Raw genomic sequence first — 23,309 nt, 5'->3', positions numbered from 1 at the left:
TTAAATTTATTGATTGCCTAGTATATGAAATCATCAGATAGTGTTATTTATCACATTTAGCTTAGTGTATCCAGAGTTTGACATCAAAATCAGGAGAATAAAATGAACTACAAACAAGAGTATTAAAATCAATTATTTCTTTAGTCTCCTGTCAAATTCAGGTTATATTTTCAATATTTTTCCTGCAACTTAGAAATGTGGAAAGTTTGTGGGGTCTTTTTTTTTTTGTTGTTGTTGGGTTTTTTTTTCTTTTTTCTGATGTGTTCTCTTGCTTGTAGAACTAAATTTATAAGTAAAATATGGATTACTTTGCAGGCCTCTTATTATATCATGACTTTTGGCAATATTCATGCTTCCTCGCAGTGCACCAAATTTCCAAGATGACTAAATAGGAATTAATGAATAACATCTGACTAACATTCATGTTAGAACATAAGGAGGAGGTTGTGGTTGCTTCATCTCACCACAGAGCAGAAACCCTAGAGCTCATTTAATCTCTTAAAAGGAAACTGTTCCAGGAGTTTGAACAGTGCACAGGCTCCTTGCTGACCTGTGGCAGAAGGACAGATTTCATCAATGAAATGCAGCTGCCTCCCAGCTCTATTAGTGGGAGCAAACTGTTAACTTTTACTAGCAAAAGAGCTCACAAACATAGTCAAATCAAACATTTATTCATAATTTGACTAAGAATAGTAAAGATCCTTGTGGTGCTTTGGTGGCCTTTAGTCCATCTAAATAAGCTGTATTCTAGATGAAAAAGAAGTCTGCCTTTCAGAAACTATTCAGGGAATCTGTTTTAAACTGTTTCTGTGTCCTGTAAGCTTTCTACTACAGTCTTTACAACAATCTAACTATAAACTTGGCCCTACTTTGAGAGAGGGACTAGACTAGACTATCATAGAATCATAGAACCAACGAGGTTGGAAGAGACCTCCAAGATTAATAGTAGTATCTCATCTCAGCTTTCATGGGACCCATTCCCAAAGGTGATTTGCAACAAAAGAAATGGTTAATGAATACCTGTGAGCAAGCAAGCGTGCATTTCAGAAAGTGCCATCTACCAACACACAGAAATGTGCATTTCTTGGCAGCTTGTGGGCAATAAATTTCTTACCATGTCATAGATATTATTGACAAGGTTACAATTTACATCAAAACAGAGATTTTTGAAATCAATGAGTATATCCAAGATGTTCACATAACAAAATTTGTTACATGTATTTAAAAAATCACCAGAATTTTGTACCCTTAAAAAAATAAACAAAACTGAAGCTAAAACATTCATCTTCTGGGGTTTGCAGTTTAGTATGTGAGAACATACATGGTGTATGAGATGCAAAAGAGATCAATAATGCTGTAAATAATTTCAGTTCCTGATTTGTAGACATTTTAGCTTGTGCTTTTATATCTCAGAAGCACTTTGTGACTACACTTTATCAAGCTTCACGAGAGAAGCCAAGGGAAAACAAAAGATACTACAAAGAGAAGCCACAAAACTTCTCTCAGAACCGTACATAGTGGTCATAGAAGCCCCCCCCCTCGCCATTGACACCTCACAGCTCTCAGTTATTACCAGCATTTAAGTAATGGTCTCTCTACAGCTGTGGTGAGTGGACAGTAGAGGGGAGTGATATTTTTTATTTATTCATGTTTTTCATTTTTTGCTGTTTATTGTCACCAGGAAAACAAACAAACAAACATTTATTGCCACCTTCTTTCCTTAAATAGTTATTTTAAACTGGAAAAAGTTTTTCATTGCAATTTTTGATCAGAACTCTCACTTCCTAAAAGTATCCCTACTTTTGCACTATAAAGCAATTACATCCTTGAGAAAGATGCATTTTAGCTACTCCATAAGAACAAATGCTGAGCAAATGGCACAAGTTGTACCAAGTCTGCGGGGGATCTGTAAATGTGTCTATAAACGAATCCTACATGGATCCACACACTAAATCCTGCCATTTGCCCTTCAGTCATTTAGGAGTAAATCAAGTGGCTCTAGTTCTCTTAGAAATTTGACATATTTTAGAATTCTGGGAATATAGCAGACAGAGCTGGTAAGCAAGCACAATTCTTGGCTGGCCCATTACCTTCAGTTCACAGTTTTTTTGGTCCAGGATCATAAAGAATGAAACACAAAAGCTGATAACAAATTTACATATCTTTAAACCAAATGTGAGGAGAACTGAGGATTCCCCACCTCTGAAAAGCTTTTTACTCCTTTATCCCATGCACTAGCAAAAATAGAGAAGACAGTCTCAACTGCAAAGTCATGTATTCCACCAGAAAAACTGTCAAGGAAATGAGTCTTTAAGGATATCCCACTGCAATCACAACAGCTGTGTCTGCTGCCAAGACTTTATCAAGCAGTCATTTCCCACTATCTCTGGTACTCTGAATAGCTGTCAGATAGGTCTGGAGAAAAAGTGTACTTTAGTACAGATTTAACAAAACAAAATAAACTAAGCAAATGTTGGAGAACAAAGCTGCAAATTTTTTTACTGGGGCACAAGTCCTCGCCTCTTAGCACCAAGCCATTAAAATTCCTGGCAGAAGCACACACTCCTGGCTTGCCAATGGCCCACTTTCCTGCAGTCTGTTTTTGTTTAGAAAAAACTTCAGAAAATCCTGAATATTAAACCTTTCTTCAAGCTATAATGATCATGGAGATTAGCTCTGATCAGTAGTTTTAGTAAATTTACTATCTCTAGGCAGTGTAGCAAACCATGAAATACCTTTCTCTTTTCCCTTTGGCAAGCACTAATAAGGAGACTGCTCTACAGGCCCTCATTAATATTGGTCCACACCATCTACTCAGCATTCAACAGGTTGTAATTCCTGGACCTTAGCCTACAGCTGAGGTATACCAGGATTTGCAAAAGAAAATTGAAACCAGCTACAATAACAAGGAAGACTTTACTTCATCCAGTTTCTCTTAATTATTATTCCACTCTTTTTGTCTGCTGCAGTCCAAGAAAATTTAGTAGTATTTAAGCTGCTTCACCACTACTTATCCTCACAGAGATGCTTTTGAAAATGCTAAAATAGGTATGTTAAGGAAGACATTTTTCGTCTCCTATGGCATACATTGTTTAAAACCCTCAGGACAGGTTAAACTAACACAAGGGCATGCCAGTCATGAGAAAATATAACATAACTATTTATGCAACAATATATTTAATATAGAATCATGATGGGAATGAAGAAACTCCCTGATACTGTCACTGCACTACAGCTTCTGTCTCAGGGTGAGGTGTTAGAAAAAAAATCCCTTTGTCCTTACCAGAAAATTTTATTTAATTTCATTTTGTAAAGAGATGTCTATAATCAGCAACAAACCACACAGAACAAACATAACTTGGCAAATGGTTCTCAAATTGTATTACATGACGGGAGGTGGCAGAACCAGCAGTTCTGAATGGCTCTGTGAGGGGATTCTCTGAGCACAGTGTGAACTTACCCATTCACACTGGTCTGTAGTTTGTGCTAATAATACTGTAACTGCAGGTTTAATCTGTATAGTGACTGAGGAAAACAGTTTGGATTTTTATGTCCTTTCCTTATGCTTTCCAATTATGAGTAACTACTTGCAAAGTGACTGACAGACAAACTGTAATCTGGAAACCTGGAACAGAGAAAAACTAAAAGCTTTGTCAGTTTGAAGCAGGGGAGAAAGAAAAAAGATAAAAAGAGAGAAACAAGCTGAAACTTTATTCAATAGCAATGAAGCCTGAAGCTGATCATTTCAACCTTCTTGGCTACAGCTGTAGCAATGAGAAAATAAGAGCCCAAAGGATGGATAAACTATATTATCTTAACTAGCAAAGGCAAGCCTTCAAAATATGAAATTGGAAAGGAAAAACTATACTATTAACTTTTTTTCTCTGGGTAAGGAAATACTATTAAATTTTTAATTCTTCAGTTCCTATTTAGTAAGCCTGCAGCATACACCAAGCCTGCAGAAAGTGTAACCTCCCAAAATTAAACTGCCAAATAAGCAAGATCATAACGAGCCCAAGAGGCATGTCTATCTTTTTGTCTTATAATTGAGTGCTGTAGTTTTTTGTTACCAGAAACTCTGACAGAGTTGAGCTTAAAATCAAGAAAGAAAACTCTTTAAATTAAAAGAGAAGTTTGCAAAGCAATGCTTGTAAGTGTGTCCAAACAGTAATGTATGCAATTTCATGATCCATTACACTGTCAGTTAAAAAATGCTGATATGTCTTTTGCTAGGTTTTTGTTTCCCAAAGCTATGGTCTCCCTGTGCTACAGATGGGAACTGAGTTCCTATGTCAAGTTCTGGCCAGCCAGATTGCACAAAAAGATGACATAAGAAGAGCATTGCCCATCAAATCTTTGTTAAATTTATCTTTAACTTTGATTGCTAAACCAATATTTGTTTTACTAACATTACACAGGTTATTCCTGATGCGCAGTGATGAATAGCCAGTGCAAAACCCTTTTATTCATGACTAACCCATAGATATTTCAGTACTTCAGCACACCTCCTTTAACTTAAGAGCATTCTTTTAATATTATTATTATATATATTACTGGTTTATATGATGACTCATACAATGTCTGGTGGCTCTTTAATTATCAGAATTTCTCATAATGGTTTTAGCATGTGAGCTCTCTCTCAGACAACACTTGTCTGAGTAGTCCTTGATGTTATTCACATAATTACTACATAAATAGTCTGGTGAAAACCTTAAACTACTTTTGTTTGGTTGTTGCTGATATCTGTGTTGTTTGTTATATCCAAGCATAATATAGATCAAGGATACAAATTACATCCACACCATTTTTCTTGCTTGAAACAATGAACTATTATCTCTTAGGGGGGAAGTCCAAAGCGAGTTCAATTGAAACATATCAGCTGGATATTTCCTCATCTTACATTCACCCTGGCTTCATTCTAGGGCTTGCTCAAAACCAGTCCAATCCTGCAAACGTGTACAATTCTTCTAACTGTAGCACTTCAATAGCCTGTGGGAGTAAAAACCTATTCTTGCATATAGAGTAAAAAAACCTCTATATTGTTTAATAGTTTGATTTGCTATTACATGCTACTGCATAGGCTTTATTTTAATATCATGCAAATGCTGTGATTGCATTTTTATAATTGGTGCTCTACCCCAGAGGATAACTTTTTGAAGAGCTGCTGCTACCTAGGTGCTGATTCAGAGTATTTACTGAAAGTGGTTTGGGTAGAATTACTTAGTTATGAGGCTTCCTAGCAAAGGTGCTGCAGGTGCTAAAGAATTCAAACAAAAATCAATGCCATTAATTAACTGTTCATGCAACACAATATAAAAGAAAATTGTGGTAGTGAATTAAATGTTTGAAGTCTTGGACAGTATTCATCTGAGATGCAGATGTTGCTAGAGGTCCAGAACTACATTATCTTCATAGGCTGAATCAGTGGTCTGGTGATGCAACAATGATTTTTGCTATGTTAAATACTAATGGTTATAAATTTCATCTTCAAAGGCTGAAATTTGTAGTACATGGGGTTTTAGGAATAACAAACATGCATGAATTTTGTTGACATTCCTACACCCATTGATTTCACAATATGCCAATCTCAGCTGACACAGGAATTGTCATTTAATAGAAAAACATAGAGTTTCAGATGCCTCTCAAAATTCTCAAATACACCACATGAGCACAGGCTTGATGGTGAGAAATGGCAAATGAAAAGCTTGTAACTACCTCCCTCTTTAAAAATTAAAAACTGCTTTAAAGAAAGATATTATTTATAATTGCCAGTGGTAAAAGATAAAGATTGTTCAACAGAATTTGTTTAACCAAGCACCATGAAACTCAGATTGTAGAAACATACTGAGACTCTGGCAATGTTTTCAAAGCTCAGAGGAGCTTTATGTCACTAGAGATGAGAAACTACAGCTTGGAGCAACAAATCAACATATCTTCATTTCAGAAAATAAAAAAAGTTTTACAAACTGAATTTACAGGATTGAGGGGGCTGGGTTTGGTTGTGGTTTTTTTTTTTTTTTTGTTTGAGTTGGATTTCTTGTTCGTTTGATTAGTTTGGTGGCTTTTTAAAACAATAAAAGAAATGAAAAATCAAGTTTTTGATTGGTGAATGACCCCCCCCCTCCCCCCTTAATGTTTTTTTGTTATTGGTTTTATTTGTTTGTTTTCCATTTGGGGTTCAAAGGTTTATAGAATCACAGAATCATAGGGTGGTCTAGGTTGGAAGGGATCTCCAAAGGTGATCTAGTCCAACCCCCTCTGCAGTAAGCAGTGGTGTCTGTTGTGGTAGGCCTGATAGTCTTATACATGTCCTGGCTTGCCCAGACATGTTTTTCTGCTCCACGGGAATGAAGACAAAAGAACCTGAAGCCACTAAGTCTAAGGACTCTGGCCTGCCCAGACTTGTCTTGGTCCTGTGGCAAACAAGGTACACATGCTTAGCTTGTGCCTGCCTTGTGCAAGGCCTATGCTATTCCAAAATTTGGGTAAAGTAAGCCTACAGCTTTATCTAATATGGTCAGGCTTGGCTAACCACCATTCTGATTGGCTATTCTGTGTCCAAAGGGGAATTAATCTCAGCCCACATCGATAAAAAGAGACACAGGTAAATGCAGTGTGCTCTGCTATGCTACTTGTGCCTGCCATTGCCTGCTGCCATTGTTTACCGCCTTATTGTTTGCCCGAAAACTCCGCTGTCATGAGTTTACTAGGAATAGACTCTAAATGCCTCCACATGATTGGCCTGCACATGATTGGCCAGTGTGACATTATGCTGCACATTGCAAGACATCCTGCCTGCACCCGAAAGTCTCCTGCTAAGACTAGAAGTCCTAGAGATACACAGATCATCCAGAGGAGCCAGGAGACAAAGCCAGAGATTGTCTGCCTCCTTTCCCCAGAAGCCTGGGAAGAATCAAGTCTCAGCAGATGACAAGACAGAGTTTCCTAAAAGCATTTAGGTACTGTCTGGGACTGTGGATAGCCCCACAAGTTGGGTAATAATTTTTTGAGTAAAGACTTAAAAGCCTCTTTGTAATTCTCTATTGCCTTCTGCCATAAGCAGAAAGAGCTTCTTGAGTCCATCTAGTGGGCAATCAATATATTGATCACAAGCAGCATTTGATCGCAGAAATCTTCTCTTCTAGTTCAATGAATGCTTATATATATTTTTTGCTGGTTATTACAAGATCTAGTTATTATCTGTAAAGTGTTTCCATGACCGTGCAAGAACCTGAATATTATTAAAATGAATGATCAGGGGTGGTGATAGGTCTGAATATCAAAATGAATAAACAATATTAATTTTGGAAAAAAAAGCCATTTCACATTAATTAATTTCCCCTTCATAACAGGACCCTCAACTAGACCAGGTTGCCCAGGACCCTCTTGAGCCTCATGTTGAGTATCTCCAGGGATGGGGTCTCAAGCACTTTCCTGGGCAACCGTTTCCAGTGTTCCACTACCCTCATGGTAAAGAACTTAAAAGTCTGGAAAAAAATGTAAAGTATTATTTTGATAACAATTGTAACAATGATGATTATGCTCACTGTTGTTTGGTTGAACCATAATGTTGGTTGAGTCACACTGGCAACCCAAAAGTCACTGTCATAGAATCATAGAATCAACCAGGTTGGAAGAGACCTCCAAGATCATCCAGTCCAACCTAGCACCCAGACCTAGCCAGTCAACTAGACCATGGCACCAAGTGCCCCATCCAGTCTCCTCTTGAACACCTCCAGGGATGGCAACTCCACCACCTCCCTGGGCAGCCCATTCCAATGGGAAATCACTCTCTCTGTGAAGAACTTCCTCCTAACATCCAGCCTAGACCTACCCCGGCACAACTTGGGACTGTGCCCCCTTGTTCTATTGCTGGTTGCCTGGGAGAAGAGAACAACCCCACCTGGCTACAATGTCCCTTCAGGTAGTTGTAGACAGTAATAAGATTACCCCCTCACCTCCTCCTCCTCAGGCTAAACAACCCCAGCTCCCTCAGCCTCTCCTCATATGTAACTTAATATTTTCTGTAACTGTTAATATTTATATTTAATATACATTTTTTTTACTGGGACTTTCAAGATAGCTCCAAGTGCAGGGTGCTGCACTTTGGCCACAGCAACCCCATGCAGAGATACAAGCTGGGGTCGGAGTGGCTGGAGAGCAGCCAAACAGAGAGGGATCTGGGGGTGCTGATTGATACCCGCCTGAACATGAGCCAGCTGTGTGCCCAGGTGGCCAAGAGAGCCAATGGCATCCTGGCCTGCATCAAGAATGGTGTGGCCAGCAGGAGCAGGGAGGTCATTCTGCCCCTGTACTCTGCACTGGTTAGACCACACCTTGAGTACTGTGTTCAGTTCTGGGCCCCCCAGTTTAAAAGGGACGTTGAGATGCTTGAGCGTGTCCAGAAAAGGGTGACAAGGCTGGGGAGAGGCCTTGAGCACAGCCCTATGACGAGAGGCTGAGGGAGCTGGGATTGGTTAGCCTGGAGAAGAGGAGGCTCAGGGGTGACCTTATTGCTGTCTACAACTACCTGAGGGGTGGTTGTGGCCAGGAGGAGGCTGCTCTCTTCTCTCAGGTGGCCAGCACCAGAATGAGAGGACACAGCCTCAGGCTGCACCAGGGGAAATTTAGGCTCGAGGTGAGGAGAAAGTTCTTCACTGAGAGAGTCATTGGACACTGGAATGGGCTGCCCGGGGAGGTGGTGGAGTCGCCGTCCCTGGGGCACTTCAAGGCAAGATTGGACGTGGCACTTGGTGCCATGGTCTAGCCTTGAGCTCTGTGGTAAAGGGTTGGACTTGATGATCTGTGAGGTCTCTTCCAACCCTGATGATACTGTGATATACCAGCAGAACATGGATACAAAGTAAAAAATCTGCACCACAGTGGGACTACAGACTGCAATTTAAATGCCAAATGGCATTTAAATTGCAGTCTGATGGTATGAAAAGAAAGACTGAGGGAAGGAAATCAAAGGAGAAATACAAACAAAAACCCCAAAAAGCATACACCAAAGTAAAACATGAACTCACAGTTTAAAAATAACATCTCTTTCTCTCCCTCTTTTTTTATTTTTTTGAGACACTATCTGATATTATCTGTCAAATAATATTGGGAAAACCAATCAGATTAGCTTGCAAGGGCATAAATAATCCTGCCATTCTGCAATGTTGAGGTTTTTATTCAGCTATGTATCTCTTTCACAATAAAGGCAGTATGGATCTGCCTATTGACTGATCCTGGCTTTCCATACTAAGGCAAACCCTGCCTGCATGGACAATTTATGGTTTTTTTCCATTTAGCACTTGAAGCAGTGGCCACACCAGAGTGATACTGTCAAAGGAAATGATATCTTATTGTTATAATACCTGGTAACACTATTCCAGGATTTACGTCCAGTTGAGTGAGAGGATGAGGAAGAGGGTGCAGGATTTCAACTACTGTATCTACTGCCATCAGTCTCCAAATCATATAATAAATTTATGGTACATGATTGCAAGTTGTGAGGATTTATTGCCCTTTTCATGCACTTTAAAGTGCTTGAATGAAATATAGTAGTGTGGACGCTGACAGCCCACTGACTTAGAGCACAACTCGACATAGAGCCCACAAGACTGCTGGCCTGCAAAAATGTGATAGGAGCCCAATTTCCAGAAATGGTAATTTAGAAGTTTATAAATACAAACTGAGACTTTATACCACTAATAAAACCTATCAGGAGGGCTACAATGCCCCTCTATACCACACAGCAAGGTATTTCTGCTGATAATATTTTCCTGGCACTCCAGTATCTTTCAATTATTGATTATATGGATGAGACACTCTCATGCATCCAAACTGCTTGAACCTGTAAAGCTCATCTTTCTCTTTTCTGAGAGAAGCAGATGCATAAGCAGGTGCAAAAGCCACTGGTAAATTTATTAATGCAGAAATTTCGTTTTGCAAAGAATTACTTACTGAATTGCACAATCTCACTTGAGACCTTGTTTTTCAGTACTCAGCAAGGACTCCAGCATTTTAAAAAGTATCATTTGTTCTTTAATTAAGAAGCATGTTGATTTTTATTTAATGAACCTGGGCATTAATGTAAAAAAGATTGGAAAGAGCTATCACTGTTTTCACTGCTCTGTGCATGGAAGTATGAATACTTTACTACATGAAATGTCCAAGGCAGAGAGATATTTTAATGTTTTTATAATCTTTAACATTAAGCATTAAGGCTGATCTGATGATAAGACTAGACTTGGTATATCATCCTGTGTACCTATATTAAAACAGGTGAAAATCATTTTAGCAGTAGGGACAGTGAGCAATCACAGTAGCTGTGCAATAAAAAGAACAAAGTCAAAAGGAATTTTCAGTTTGGGGCTGAATTAGAGGGTGGCTCATCATTTCTAGTCCTCACAAAAAGGTCACTAATTCTGACCTGCACACCTAAGCTGATCTGGAGCCTTTTCTGAGTCTAACCTATTTCTACTGAAAAATCAGGAATAGTTGAATCCTGGAGTGAACTGTAGACTCCTGTTTTCAGACATTCATATCACACACTCATTTTGAGTGAATTGCTAATTGCTACACATGAGATTATTTTAATTTGCTCAAAATGTACTGGTTTAACCATACTTGCATGGCTGCTAATTACTGACTAATATTTGAATAAGTTATTCCTCTCAAATTCTTCAAAAACCATATGCAGTTTAGACTGGACATCTCTGCCAAAATATAATACTTGATTAATAAATATATTTTCTTTTACATCATGTACATACACAGTTACTAGAACTGTGTAAGACCTAAGCCCTACTAAAAGATTAGATAATAATATATATGTATGTACGCAGATTCAAATACAACTATATTTATCTCACAGAGTTTTGAGAACAAATTCCTAATGTGCTTTACAAAGCAGCTGTGCATCATCAGCGAACTGGCTTCTGTTTGAAAATTAAAATATTGATATTACAGATGTTTCTGTAAAAATATTTCAAGTCAGTGGGTAAATTTTTGCTAAAATGAATATGACTGATTTTAAGAAGAGATTGCTGAAAGGTTGCCATCAACAGCTTTTAAAGTATGCTCAAAACTATGAACATTTGTACACAGAATTACTATGCTGAGTTATACCCAAGCCCAGCATGTCATCCCCAGCAGTGGAGGACTAGGACAAAGGGCATATGAAAACGGTTTGTTTTTTATCAAGATAGATTTTTCTGTGTTTGTTTGTTTCCTTTAACTTAGAGGCTTCTTAGGCCAGTCTCCGTAAGTACTATTATGTTGAAAAGAACAAGTTGCTGATTAATTTTTTTCCCCCTGGATTTATCACAGTCCTCGAACCAATTTATACTCCTATTTTCCACCACAGCTAAAAGCAGTAAGTTTCATAATGAAATGTGTAACATTTGACATTCCAAACCTCCTCTAAAATCCAAGTATTTCTGCAATGAACATTGCTCTGAATCAAAAAATGTTCAAAGATCTAATGTTGAGATTGTCTCAAGGTGGATTTTCTGAGATATTTCAGCTTTGCACTCCTGAGTTTTCTGCTGCTGATAAATATATATATATATGTGTGTGTGTGTGTGTATAGATATATATATGAAATAATGAGCTCACTCATTATAAACCTTTACCAGCCAAGAGACAGAAACTGAAAATAAATTGATAGGTCTTTAAAAAATTCTAAAGTGCTATCAATAAGAGAGGTTGTCATGAGTATTTCAATTTTCAAAAGTTCTTTTAGTTGGATCCTTATTTTATACATAGGATATAAAGTTAACTTATGGGTTTACAAATTTTGTTTGTTTCTAAACAAAAAAGAACAAACAGAATCAGGATGGAATCCTCTTTTGCTTAGCTTAAGAGAAGAACAAAATTATTTGGATCATACCAGTATAATAAATAAAAGACATATGAAATATGTTTCTCAAGTTTAGCAGATCATGCCCACTCAATTTGGACTGAGATAGGGGCTATCAAGCAGGCTCCTGAGGCTTTAATTTATGAGGTAGTAAGACTCCTATACTTAAAATTCACAGACTGCAGTAGTATATTTTCTGGTACTAGAATGTATCAATATTCCCATACTTTTATCATACAACGTGTTTAAAAAATGCATGTGTGGAAGGCTTAAGAAAATTTTACAGCCAAATACCCCAAAGAGTTCAGCATAATTCTCTTATTAAAAGAAACATCAAAAAAACATTCATAAGTATTTTGGTTTTCTTATACATTGTAAGCTACTGTCTTGAACTCACTTTTTTTTGCTGTTTAGGGACCATCACTAGTGCCAGCGTTATTTCCAGCGCAGGTCTTTACAGAAAAACTACACTTTGAGACTCATCAAAAGGTACCTGTTTGCTGCAATTACATTTTTATGCAATCCTTATTCAGACATTCTACATTTTATTCTCATTATGGTCATGAACTCTATCTACACTCAAACTGCTTTTCAAGTATTTATCCCAGACTACTTTCCTTAGGCAGCATTTTGCTTAGTGAAATAGTCTCATACCACAGTCACATTCCACTAAACCAATTGTGGATTTTTGGTGCAGAACCCTTGAAGCCTTTCTAAATCTCCCCATCATACTTCGAGTCAAATTCAGCACAGTATGAGTCATCTGCACAATAAATATGTGCAACCCATATTCTCCTTCAGACCTAGACCACCAAAATGATGATTAGTGCTTGCTCTAAAGGGTTGTTGACATTGGTTAATACTTTTGATTTTCTATGCTATTTGGTATCTTGAACTATCTTCCAGAAACTATATTCTTATTTCAAAAATACATGAAATGACCAAAGTGACCCCACATGAACCAATGCATGTGTGTGAGGATCACAGTAACTTTCATGACAAAAAGACTAAAGTCCAGAAAATATTGCCATAATATTTGAAATGTATCAAAGTTGACAACAGGCGCACATCACACAAAGATGCCTTCTATATCTGTGTATGCTGTGCTACTTTGCTAGGTGAGCCTGTTTGTAGTTTGCCTTTACTGGTAGCTTTTGGTTCTCATCCATCATACCCAGTCTCATATACATTCATTTGTGTACTGATCTTCTTTTTATTGTTAAATATGAAAAAATCTCCATCCTGGCATTTTGTTCTTGATAAGAATCCTTTGAGAATCCATTTTGTTCTTGATAAGAATCTTTTGAGTGACTTTTCACTTATCTGAATCACAGGTACACACTATGACACAAAGCACAGCTATCAATAATATGCAGTTCTTCAGACCCTTCCTCAAAGCTTTATCCATTTTCACAAATTACTTTAAGATATCAAACAAGCCCCTGGGCTACTCTTATTAATTCCTTCTGTTCATTCTCCAAATACCCCTTCATTTCTAACAATTATTTATAGACACCTATCAGCTCTGGTTTGGGCCCCCTGGCTGGAATGCAATATATTCAGGCTATTTGCATCACAGAAAATAAGTTGCTTTTGAAAATGCAATTCTTGAGCAATTTTCCCAACCATTGTAGTTAAGATTTTACCCCATTGGGCTTGAAGCATATTGTACAAAGTCACATAGTGTCAAATGTGTTTTAAATAATTTTTGTTAAGTGCCTCCAGCAAGAAATGAGATAGCTGCCAAGTTCATTTAACCAGACTTCACTTTACAACCTTTAAAGAGTGAGACGAGCAAATGTTTCTGCCTGCCTATGTAATCCATAAGATTACAGGCACTCTCATAGTACTGAGGTAAATTTGCAGCAGGATACAGATGCTAAAGCCTACAGCTGATAGCTGGATAGATCAGAGGTCTATAGAAAACAAATTAGGCCATAACTTAGAAAACACAAGTGTGAGAAATCAGCAGTACAGTTAACACAAACCCCATTACAGGAAGCAGAAAAACTGCTGTTAAGTGGCACTGAACCAGGCTCAGACGTTATTTCTCTGGTATATAGGTTTTTAGTCTCATACAGAAATTAAATACTGTATAAATAAATAATTAAAAGAAAAAAAGCAAACTATTTTTCTACTTGCATTAAAAAAAAAAAAAAAGGAGAAATAAATATCATCCAAGTTTGCATATTGCCCAGGAAAAGACTTCCTGGTAGAAGTCTGAAAACTTCCAGAGTCACTTCAAGCATACCTTTGAGTGTGCTTTTGTTGGAATTTGACTCTAGGCTATTTCCAGGGAGATAACAATTTTCCATACAAACATCTAGTTAACTGTAACTAACTATATCACAGAATTTCTCCAGGAAAGATTTATCAGGAAAGAAATAGATACTACCTATTATTCACATATTTCATTGTTAATTATAAGCTGTGGCAAGTCCTAGTTTGAAATACAAATAAATATTTATTCAGGTAATTCATATGCAAGTTTCTATTCTCAGTAATTATGCTCAGTTATTTGCATCTCTAGTAAAGCATTAACATACAAATTGTAGACGTCCAAGTAACCAGTGCTGTTGAACATGAGTTCAAAAATGACGCTCTTAAAAGCAATGAATGGTTTAAGTAAGACAGAAAACATATTAAAACACCACTAAAACACATCCTGATTGGACTATGCACAAATTATTTATTCATGAACAGATTAAACTCAAAATTACACAATATCTCCATGGTTTGCTTTGTTTTTTTCTGCTTGCACCTATCTCAAATGGTACAGAAGGGAGAGTCCATAAAAGATGAGTGTCACAACATTTCACTGTAACTTCTATGACTTTCCCTAATTAAAGAACTGGGAAAACATTTTGGATAACAAGAAATAGCTGGAACAATATAAATATTCACCAAGATTCATCAGTAAATCTCTGATATTCCTGATGAATAATAGACAGTGATAAAGCATAACTGTAGAGTCAATAAGCAGAAAGTCACTAGAAAATTCCACTGGGCTCATGTCTACTAAAATTTTGGCCCCATAGGAAAACACACAGAAAGGCAGCAATGGATCATTTGAAGTGAGATAATAACATCATCCAAATCCCTTAACAAAGCCCCAAGGCAAATTTCATAGGCCAATATATTTTTCCCTACATCTCTCATCACTGAGTTGTGTAATCCATGAACATTTACCCATTTGCCCAGTGATGGCAATCTAAAGACAAAATACCAGTATGAGCATTCTTTACTTTTCAGCAGAAGACTATTTGGGTGAATAGGTTTGAGTCAGAGCTTGAATGAAAGTGGCTGTGAAATTCTGCACATAAAGCAAAGACTTACTTTTGAAACTTCAAAGAAGAAATGCAATACAATTGTAATATCAGAAAGAATCATACATGCAAACACAGGCACACTGAGATTTCCATCAGACTGTGCAATACAACTATTGATTTGGAGCAGCAATACAGTACAACCTGATGAATAATTTTAAGATATATGCTATGAAATTTGAAGAACTATGGAAAACAAATGTAAACAACATGACATCCTGGTTGACTGGATGCTACCTGCATAGAGACTTATGACAGATTCTAGCTAAACCTGATTCTACAGGTTCACCTTGCACAAAATAATTTTGTGAGTATTGGTGTTCTTGACACCAGGAAAATGAGGTTACGAAGTTTAATAGGATGAATACCTGGGGGGAAGGAGGAAGAGGATAAGAAAAAGATAAAATTGAGAAAAATTATTCAAACTTTGGACTAGCAAAGAAGACTATCAAAATGCCAAATGCTACAAGCACAAATACCAAAGTGAAGCAACAGAAAATGGATGAAAACAATTACAGAATAATTCACTGCAAATTGGATTGAGAAACATGTCTAACTGAACAAGAAGCATAATCTTCAGTATGAGAAGTGAAAAAAGGGAAGGCAAACAATTTATAGCTGAGTAAAACTGCCAGTTAAAACCAAAACTTTTTTAAAAATCTTTGACAGAGAAAAGCAACTGGATAGAGAGTTTAAATAAAGAAAGATCCTATAGCAGATAACAGTTAAATATTGTCTCATAGAGTGGAATTAACAAATCTAAACATTAGACTAGTTGTTGTTTATGAAGGACATATGGTACATAAGAGGTTGTAAGAGGTGAGGCCACTAAAAAACCTGCAGGAATTCTCAGCTCATATCCAAAGCTCCTACATTACCAGTAGGATTAAAGCTTAAACAGTGTTGAGTTTGTGCTGTTTAGCACAGCTTCCTTTTAATGAAATAAAAGGATTTAGGGGCCGTGAATGTACTAACTCCATCCTACTCAGTGGTCTAGGAATGTGTATCTAAGTGAGCATAATCTGAAGATGCTGTAGTTGAAATGAAAATGTAGTAAGGTTGGTCCCTTGATCCAATTAGAGAGTCACACTCTGCTACATACTATTGACTGATTGTGCAAAGAAATCCCTGACATCTATTAGCAATATATTCTCAGTCAATTATAAATCTCTTGTTACAACAGAGGGGGAATGAGAAATGAGGCAGTCTAAGGAAGATTTTTTGAATTCTGAATAAGCAATCTATAGCTGAAATAAAGTCAGAGTGTGCTGGAGACCTAGAACAAAAAAAGAGCTAGCGTTTGCTTTGCAGCCATACTCACAGGTACAAAAGACATGTTTTTGTTTGCAGGGAAAGACCATCAACTAGTTCATGACACGCAAGTAAGGTAAATGAACATTTACCTGAAAACTCCATTTAACCTGGTGAAGAGGCCACTTGTAATGCATTTCACCTCTATGGCTTTTCAATGGTAAACAACAGCAGCCATATGTGAACATGCAAAACTGACTTAAAATGTTGCTGAATTTCTAGAAACTAAATAAATAATAAAAATAAGGACAAAGAGTAACTTCTAGTCCTATCAATATGTAATACAAGGAAATGAAAGGTAACAGCTTTCCTTGTTGAGAGTAAACAAAGCACATGCCACCACATAAAAATGCCACATACTTGATTCCACTTTCATTTAAAAATATTGCAGTATTCCTACACATCCAGAAACTTCAAGTGTGTAAGGAAGATAAGGCCTTGTGTTCAATAATGTATAGAAAGACATACATTTAAATAATTCCCAACTCTAATCTCAGGAATATCACCTTCACTCCGCTGATATTAACTGGAGATTTTACTGGGTTAGATTTATGTCAAGAGGATACAAGTTAATCCATAGATAATCTGATCATATAATGACTATTTATGAGTACCACGTAGATACCTATGGAGTGGAATGCAACAGCTGTTTAATAACTCACAAGGGGGTTGCACTACAGCTGAGGACAACTGTTGAAGAAAATGAATGCTGCATGCCTTTATCTGCAAGTAGAGTTTGTCTAGGATGGTTGCACCCAAATTGAAATTTGGCACAGCATCTTATAGAACTTCATCACTGGGCAAAATCCACAGTGAATTTAATCAGAACATTTTCATTACTTTAATACTTAAAGGATGTTTTTATTTTGTGTAAGTGTTGTACCTACACTAACACAAGTAATATTGTTCAGTATTTCACTCTTCCCTCTGATGGTAGCATATTCATAATATTATTTCTATTTATTCCTGTTATTCATTTAGCCTTATACTACATAAAAATAAAGCTGATCCCTACAGCAGCTAACCTTCCAAAGAAAGACACGGAATTCCCACTCTGAACAGAAATTGTACACATTATTTGGTCTGAATCTTCATCATATCCTAGGGCTTGTCTTCATTGATTCCAGATATAAAAAAGGTAACCCTAAATTGAAGGTTTTGTTCTAAACTATGCTATTTTACTTTATTTTTTTCTTTCTTTTTTTTTTTATCCTGTATAGGCTTGGCTGTTTTTCAGAAATCATTGTCTGCTTTGTTAAAGGGCTGCTCCTACCTGTTTATTAGGGGGAAATGTTGAGTGAGCCACAAAATCAGGAAGTTGTACAACATTGTGATAATGCATTTATCAGCAAAGAATTAGTTCAGGCATTATTTAGAGAAATATGATCAGCATCTACTTACCTGTAGGAGACCCCTCCATAACATGGCCAACATAGGGTCCTTCTTTGAACATCGGCCTGTTGTCATTTTGATCAATAACAGAAACATCCAGGCGGACAGGACCATCGATGGTTTTCCCACTTATATCTGTGACCTCAACTTCAAGCTGTATGAACAGAAAGGAGTAAAATTTTTAGTTAACTATCACAGTAAGCAAAGAGCAATTGAAAATGTCTTAGATTAATGCTGTTGTAACCAGACCCTGCCAAAGATACCATTCTTTCAGACTAGGCTCAGAGCAGTGTTTCAATCTAAAGGATACAAAACTCAAGTCAAGATATCCCTTGGAGCTTGGAAATTACATATTCTCTGAAGAATGTATTGACTAGAATATAAGAAAAAAAGACCTCCTGTAAGTTTGATACCAACCATGTAAAGATTTGGTTAGAATTTGTCTTTTTGCAAGCATGTTTAGAATGGACACATAGAGAGTATTACAGTATAACTGATGCATCACTTAATGCTCACTTAAGGACTCTTTTAAAACAAACAATAATAAAACCAAAAGCCTATAAAATGAACAAATACATATACTAACCAAATCCCACAAACCCACAAAAGAAAATAATGTGTATTAAATGTATTAAATACATTTTCTCAACAATGATGGTATGCAACATTATCTTAGGTAATTTCAACAGTTCTCCAGCTTTTCTAACATGGTATGAAACAACAGAAAAGCATATACAGACATACATAAGCTAGTACATATATATATATATAACCACTCACATCCCCTCTAGATTGTAATACCAATGTATGCAGCTGAAGCTTTGTTTAGACTTCCTTTACTTGTAAAGACTGGAAAGATTGTACTGTATATCTTAACCCCATAGTCCACTTGCAATGGACAGTCACAGTGAGTTACCAAAACTTAGTCAGTCATTAGGACAAACCATATCAAAGCTTCCTAGATAATAGAAAACATCAGTTTAGATTGTAACTATATGCTATGCCTGCAGTTCCCTCCCCTTACCAAGACATCAGTGAAATGTCAGCAACACAGCTTTTATTTTCAGCTATCCTACCCATGCCTGGACTCAGCTCTTTAACAGAGTTAAGCCAGCCAGAAAATGAACCTGAGCACAGATGTTAATATCACTCTCTTCCAGACTTTCCCTGAGAAAGTGGTAGCAGCAGCAGCTGGAATTCTCTGAGCATGTTGTTTATTCTGTTAATTTATTCTTCGTTGCTATGTCTTATACCTGTAAGTTACTTATAAGTTGGTAAAAAATCCTACTGGGAAAGAATTAGGTCAGAATTCAAATTCCTTATTGAGATGGATGGCTGATTATCACATCTCTCTGTATTTTGTTATGCTTATAAACATACTCCACTTTTTCCTTTTTTTCTTTCTGTGTACTGTCTGTGAGTAGGAGTATTTGTTATGAGTAAACTATCTACTCACTATTTACTCACTGTAAATAGTGTCACAGTCCAATTTATCTTTGGTTCTCTATCACCTGTTCTTGCCTTTCCCAAACCTCCTTTTTTTCTAGATAAGTACAGCTTAAAAGCAAACTAATGCTCTGATGTGGAGATAACTGCTTAATGTGGCATTGGCACATTGGTTCATGGAGGAACATACCCCTCAGAAATCCAGGACTTATTTGACTCTAAAGTAAATACAGTAGCTTTAGAATTGCATACAATGCGATGGGCACTAGGAAGGAAAATGCAATCTTATTCCTGAACTACATTAAAGTTAGATAAAGTTTCAGATAGGGTTGGAAACTGCTGACAAAAGGAATCATAGAATAATGTGGGTTGGGAGGGACCTTTAAAGGTCATTAAACCCAGCTGACCTGTAGTGTACAAGGATATCCTCAGTGGACCAGGCTGCTCAGAGCCCCAGCCAACCTGACCTGGAATGATTGCAGGGATGAGGAATCTAGCACCTCTCTGGACAATCTATGTCAATGTTCAAATACTCTAAGTTTAATAAATTCCTTTGTTTTCTCTGGTCTAAATCTCCCTTTTTTAGTTCAAAACCATCATCTCTTGTCCTGTTTCAACAGGATCTATTAAAAAGTCAGTCCTTATCATTCTTATTGTACCCTTTAAGTATTGAAAGGCTACAATAAGTTGTCTCTGGAGCCTTCTCCAGGCCAAACAGCCCCAACTCTCTCAGCCTGTCCTTGGAACAGAGGGGTTCCAGCCCTGGGATTTTTGTGGCCTCCTCTGGAATTGCTGCAACAGATCTTCCTTGTGCTGAGAGCTCCAGAACTGGACATTTTATCTTAGTTAATGTTGACTCATCAAAACTATGTTAATTGCTTTGGGAAATGGAAGAATAGCAATATTTTTCTGTGAAATTCCAGCAAATTCATTTTCAAATTCAAGATAATTTGTTCATAATCTATCTCTCAATATTAAGTGACTATACTGCTCACTGGAAAGAACAAAGGCTTTGCTAAATTTAAAACTGTACTTCAGCTGCTTTATCAAAATTATAAGTCATCTAAAGAAAAGGCTGATTTAACACTAAGCTTTTTCTTCCCCCCCACCCCCCCAGAATTGCATAGATTAAGGAAGAAGAGAGGAGATTCTTATTAATATCTGAAATAGATTTACTTTATCATTGCCAAGTCCACTGGTTCTCAGAACAAGTGGCCAAAAAAGTTGGCACAATAGGTCTGCAGGAACAGTGTGATTGTTTGGGTGTTCCCCACCCCCCACACTTTAGAAATCCCCCAGACTAGACTCAGCCGGCTCTGGAAATATGACTGAAGCTTATATTTACAGCTAGCACAATATACAAGCAAATATTTACAGTATATACAGTTATATACAGAAATATACAAGGTAAAAAGGTATTACAGAAACACAACTCCTCTCCTAGAAACCTGAGTCCCCAGGAGGGGCTCTCTACTGCCCCTTCACCTTCCCCCTACCCCTCTCAACCTTACCCCAGTCCCAAGGAGGCCAGGGGGTTAGGAAACAAAGTGGATTAGACCAAAACGGAGGGAGAGGTTAGAGAGTAAGATGCAGCTCAGCCAGCAGCAACCCAAGTGAGAACGGTTATCTATGTTTTTATTTCTTGTTCCTATACATCTCAGCAAGCCTACTAGCAAAGTAGACATCACCACTGTTTTCCTTTTACAGCAATGTGATCTAGTTCTTCTCACCAAAACATTCTAGCCTGCTTCAAACTAGCACAAACAGTTACAAGATCTTTGCTTCATTTTATTAAGATAACAGAAAACTTTATTTTTTTTGTGCAATAACATCTGTGTTTGTTGTGGGCATTATGAGTCAACCCCTTTTTAAACCCACTCATCTACATTGTTCCAAAACAAAATCTTGTACACTGAAATATGACCATCTAGTTTCCCATGACTATTTTCTGAAAGAAGTTGTCTTATATCTTATGTCACACAACAAATAACAACAAAAAAACCCAAAAACACATATGTTAAAAAAACCCTTAAAGCCCAACTGCCCTCAAAACAAAAAACAAAACAACAAATCAAATCTGGAACAAATCAGCAACAAAAAAATATGGTATTACTTAAAATACCCCAACACACGTAAGAGAAAGAAGCATCCAAGTAACAGACAATATTGGCAACAAAAAAAAACTTAAAAAATACTAGTTTGAGCAGGGCATAAATAAAATCAAGTAGAAAATTAGATTGTGCCTAACTATCAGAAGAGTGAGATATCAGTTTCTCAATAAAGGCGACAGGCAGGAAAGTCTATCAAGTTTTAACATAAGACTTGACTGATGTGTGAAAGATACTGCATTCATTCTTTTGATAGCAAGAGATTGTAACTGAACATTCAGAAAATATCTAAGTTCCTACCTGCTTATGGCAGCATAACTCTAAGGAGAAGTGGTAAGCATAAATACAGATTTGGGCAAATTGTCAGAAAAAAAAGAGCTCTGTCGCTGTTTATGATATAGAAACCTGATAAGATTGACTATGTTTTCAAATCTTCCAACTTAGAAGTTATGGAATTGTGTTCATAATGATGAAGTTGTGTTCATCATAATCTAAATAACCTTTTTTTTTTGAGAAATGAGATTACATCTCAGCTCCATTAAAGAAACAAACAAAAAAAAAGCACATGCAAACTACAAAGAATAATCAAGAGCTTGTGAGAAGTGTTAGACCTCACAACACAAGTCTCCATAAGAGGATACAAAGCAGTCTGTAGCTATCGCTTCTAATACAGCTTGGAAGCATTGATAAAATGAAGTACACCAACAAAAGAGGGTAAAGTAACATAAAACTGAAAACTGCAGACTGATACAGATTTTAACTTGTCTAGACAACTAGTTACTCAATACTCCCCCATCTCAAAAGGGACAACTTGACTTTCCACCCAACATCCCTCACCATAACTGAAGCAAAGATCATTCTTGTCACTCCAAATACGACATTACCAGAAGTTCAATAAATTTACTCAAAACTGCCCTCTGCTTTATTCTATGTAGTCTTGATTCCCTTCCACTCTGCAGTAGCAACAGCATTGAGAGGCAAAGATAACCGGCCTGATTCTTGTCATTACTTAAAGTAAAAGGTTTCTCTTCACAAAATGGTTGTTCATTTACTGCTTTCAGAGAACAGTTCTGGACAGCCACCTTCCTTCTCTGCATATAAATGCCTGGGTTTAGTTCCAGCCACCTACTCAACAGCCTTACAATATTACATTACAATTTTAAGGTATTACGTAAGCAAATTTGGGCTTTTAGTACCCAACTAATTCCAAAGTCTAATACAGGTACTTTAGTCATGGACCACCCTCCAATTTTCATTTAGTTGCTGATAAGAAAGTCTCTCACCAAATCTTTCCAAGCTGTTTCAGCAAGTTCTCTTCTACGCGTTCCTCACACCAGGCTTCTCCCAGCACAAAAAGTAGAACCAAACCACTTGTTCCTGCGTGTGACAAAGCAGCTTCCAACAGCAGAAGATCTCTGTGCTCAGGGGTGCACACTGGGGTCTTACTGGGCAGTAAGTGCTGCAGAGACCTTGGTGAGGCAAGGTCAGGGCTCCCCTGTGCTGGTTTGTACCAGTTCCAACCGGTTTGGCTGTCCCAGCCTGTTGTAGGTAATTCCTACCAGCTGCGTCACAGAGCAGGGCTGAGCCCCTGCACGCCTGTGGAGGCACCTCGGGAAACCCCGTGTAAGGCAGGGCAGAATGCAGCTGCCTGCATTGTCCTCCCCTCGGCCCCATAGGCAATTCACCACACCTGTCTACCCCCATCAGCGCCAACCCAGCCCAGCAGCAAAAGCGGACAAGTAAAACACAACCAAGGCAGAGAAAAGGAACATGGCCCTAGTTCAACCACACCCCTGAAAGCAGCACTGCGCCACTACCAAACACTGCTACAGCACTACTGCCCCAGTCTGTCGTTTCTAGGTTTCATGGTCT

General features: G+C 37.5%; 1 protein-coding gene across 16 annotated transcripts in view; it reads right to left on the bottom strand.

The window, feature by feature from the left end:
• The window catches only part of CDH13 (cadherin 13), a 497,598-nt gene that overhangs the window by 184,959 nt on the left and 289,330 nt on the right, over positions 1–23,309 (bottom strand). For 14 of the 16 annotated variants that reach the window (XM_064160015.1, XM_064160012.1, XM_064160014.1 and 11 more), the window contains one exon: positions 17,893–18,037. In XM_064160015.1, the coding sequence (XP_064016085.1) occupies positions 17,893–18,037 (145 nt within the window). Of the gene's footprint in view, positions 1–14,520; positions 15,549–17,892; positions 18,038–22,720; positions 23,012–23,309 lie in introns of those variants that run through there. The other 2 variants (XM_064160013.1, XM_064160022.1) reach the window with 2 other exon arrangements.

Source organism: Pogoniulus pusillus, chromosome 20, assembly GCF_015220805.1.
Source record: "Pogoniulus pusillus isolate bPogPus1 chromosome 20, bPogPus1.pri, whole genome shotgun sequence".
NCBI lineage: Eukaryota > Metazoa > Chordata > Aves > Piciformes > Lybiidae > Pogoniulus > Pogoniulus pusillus.
The sequence above is the reverse complement of the archived record's forward strand: the minus strand, read 5'-3'. Positions and strand labels throughout refer to the sequence as shown.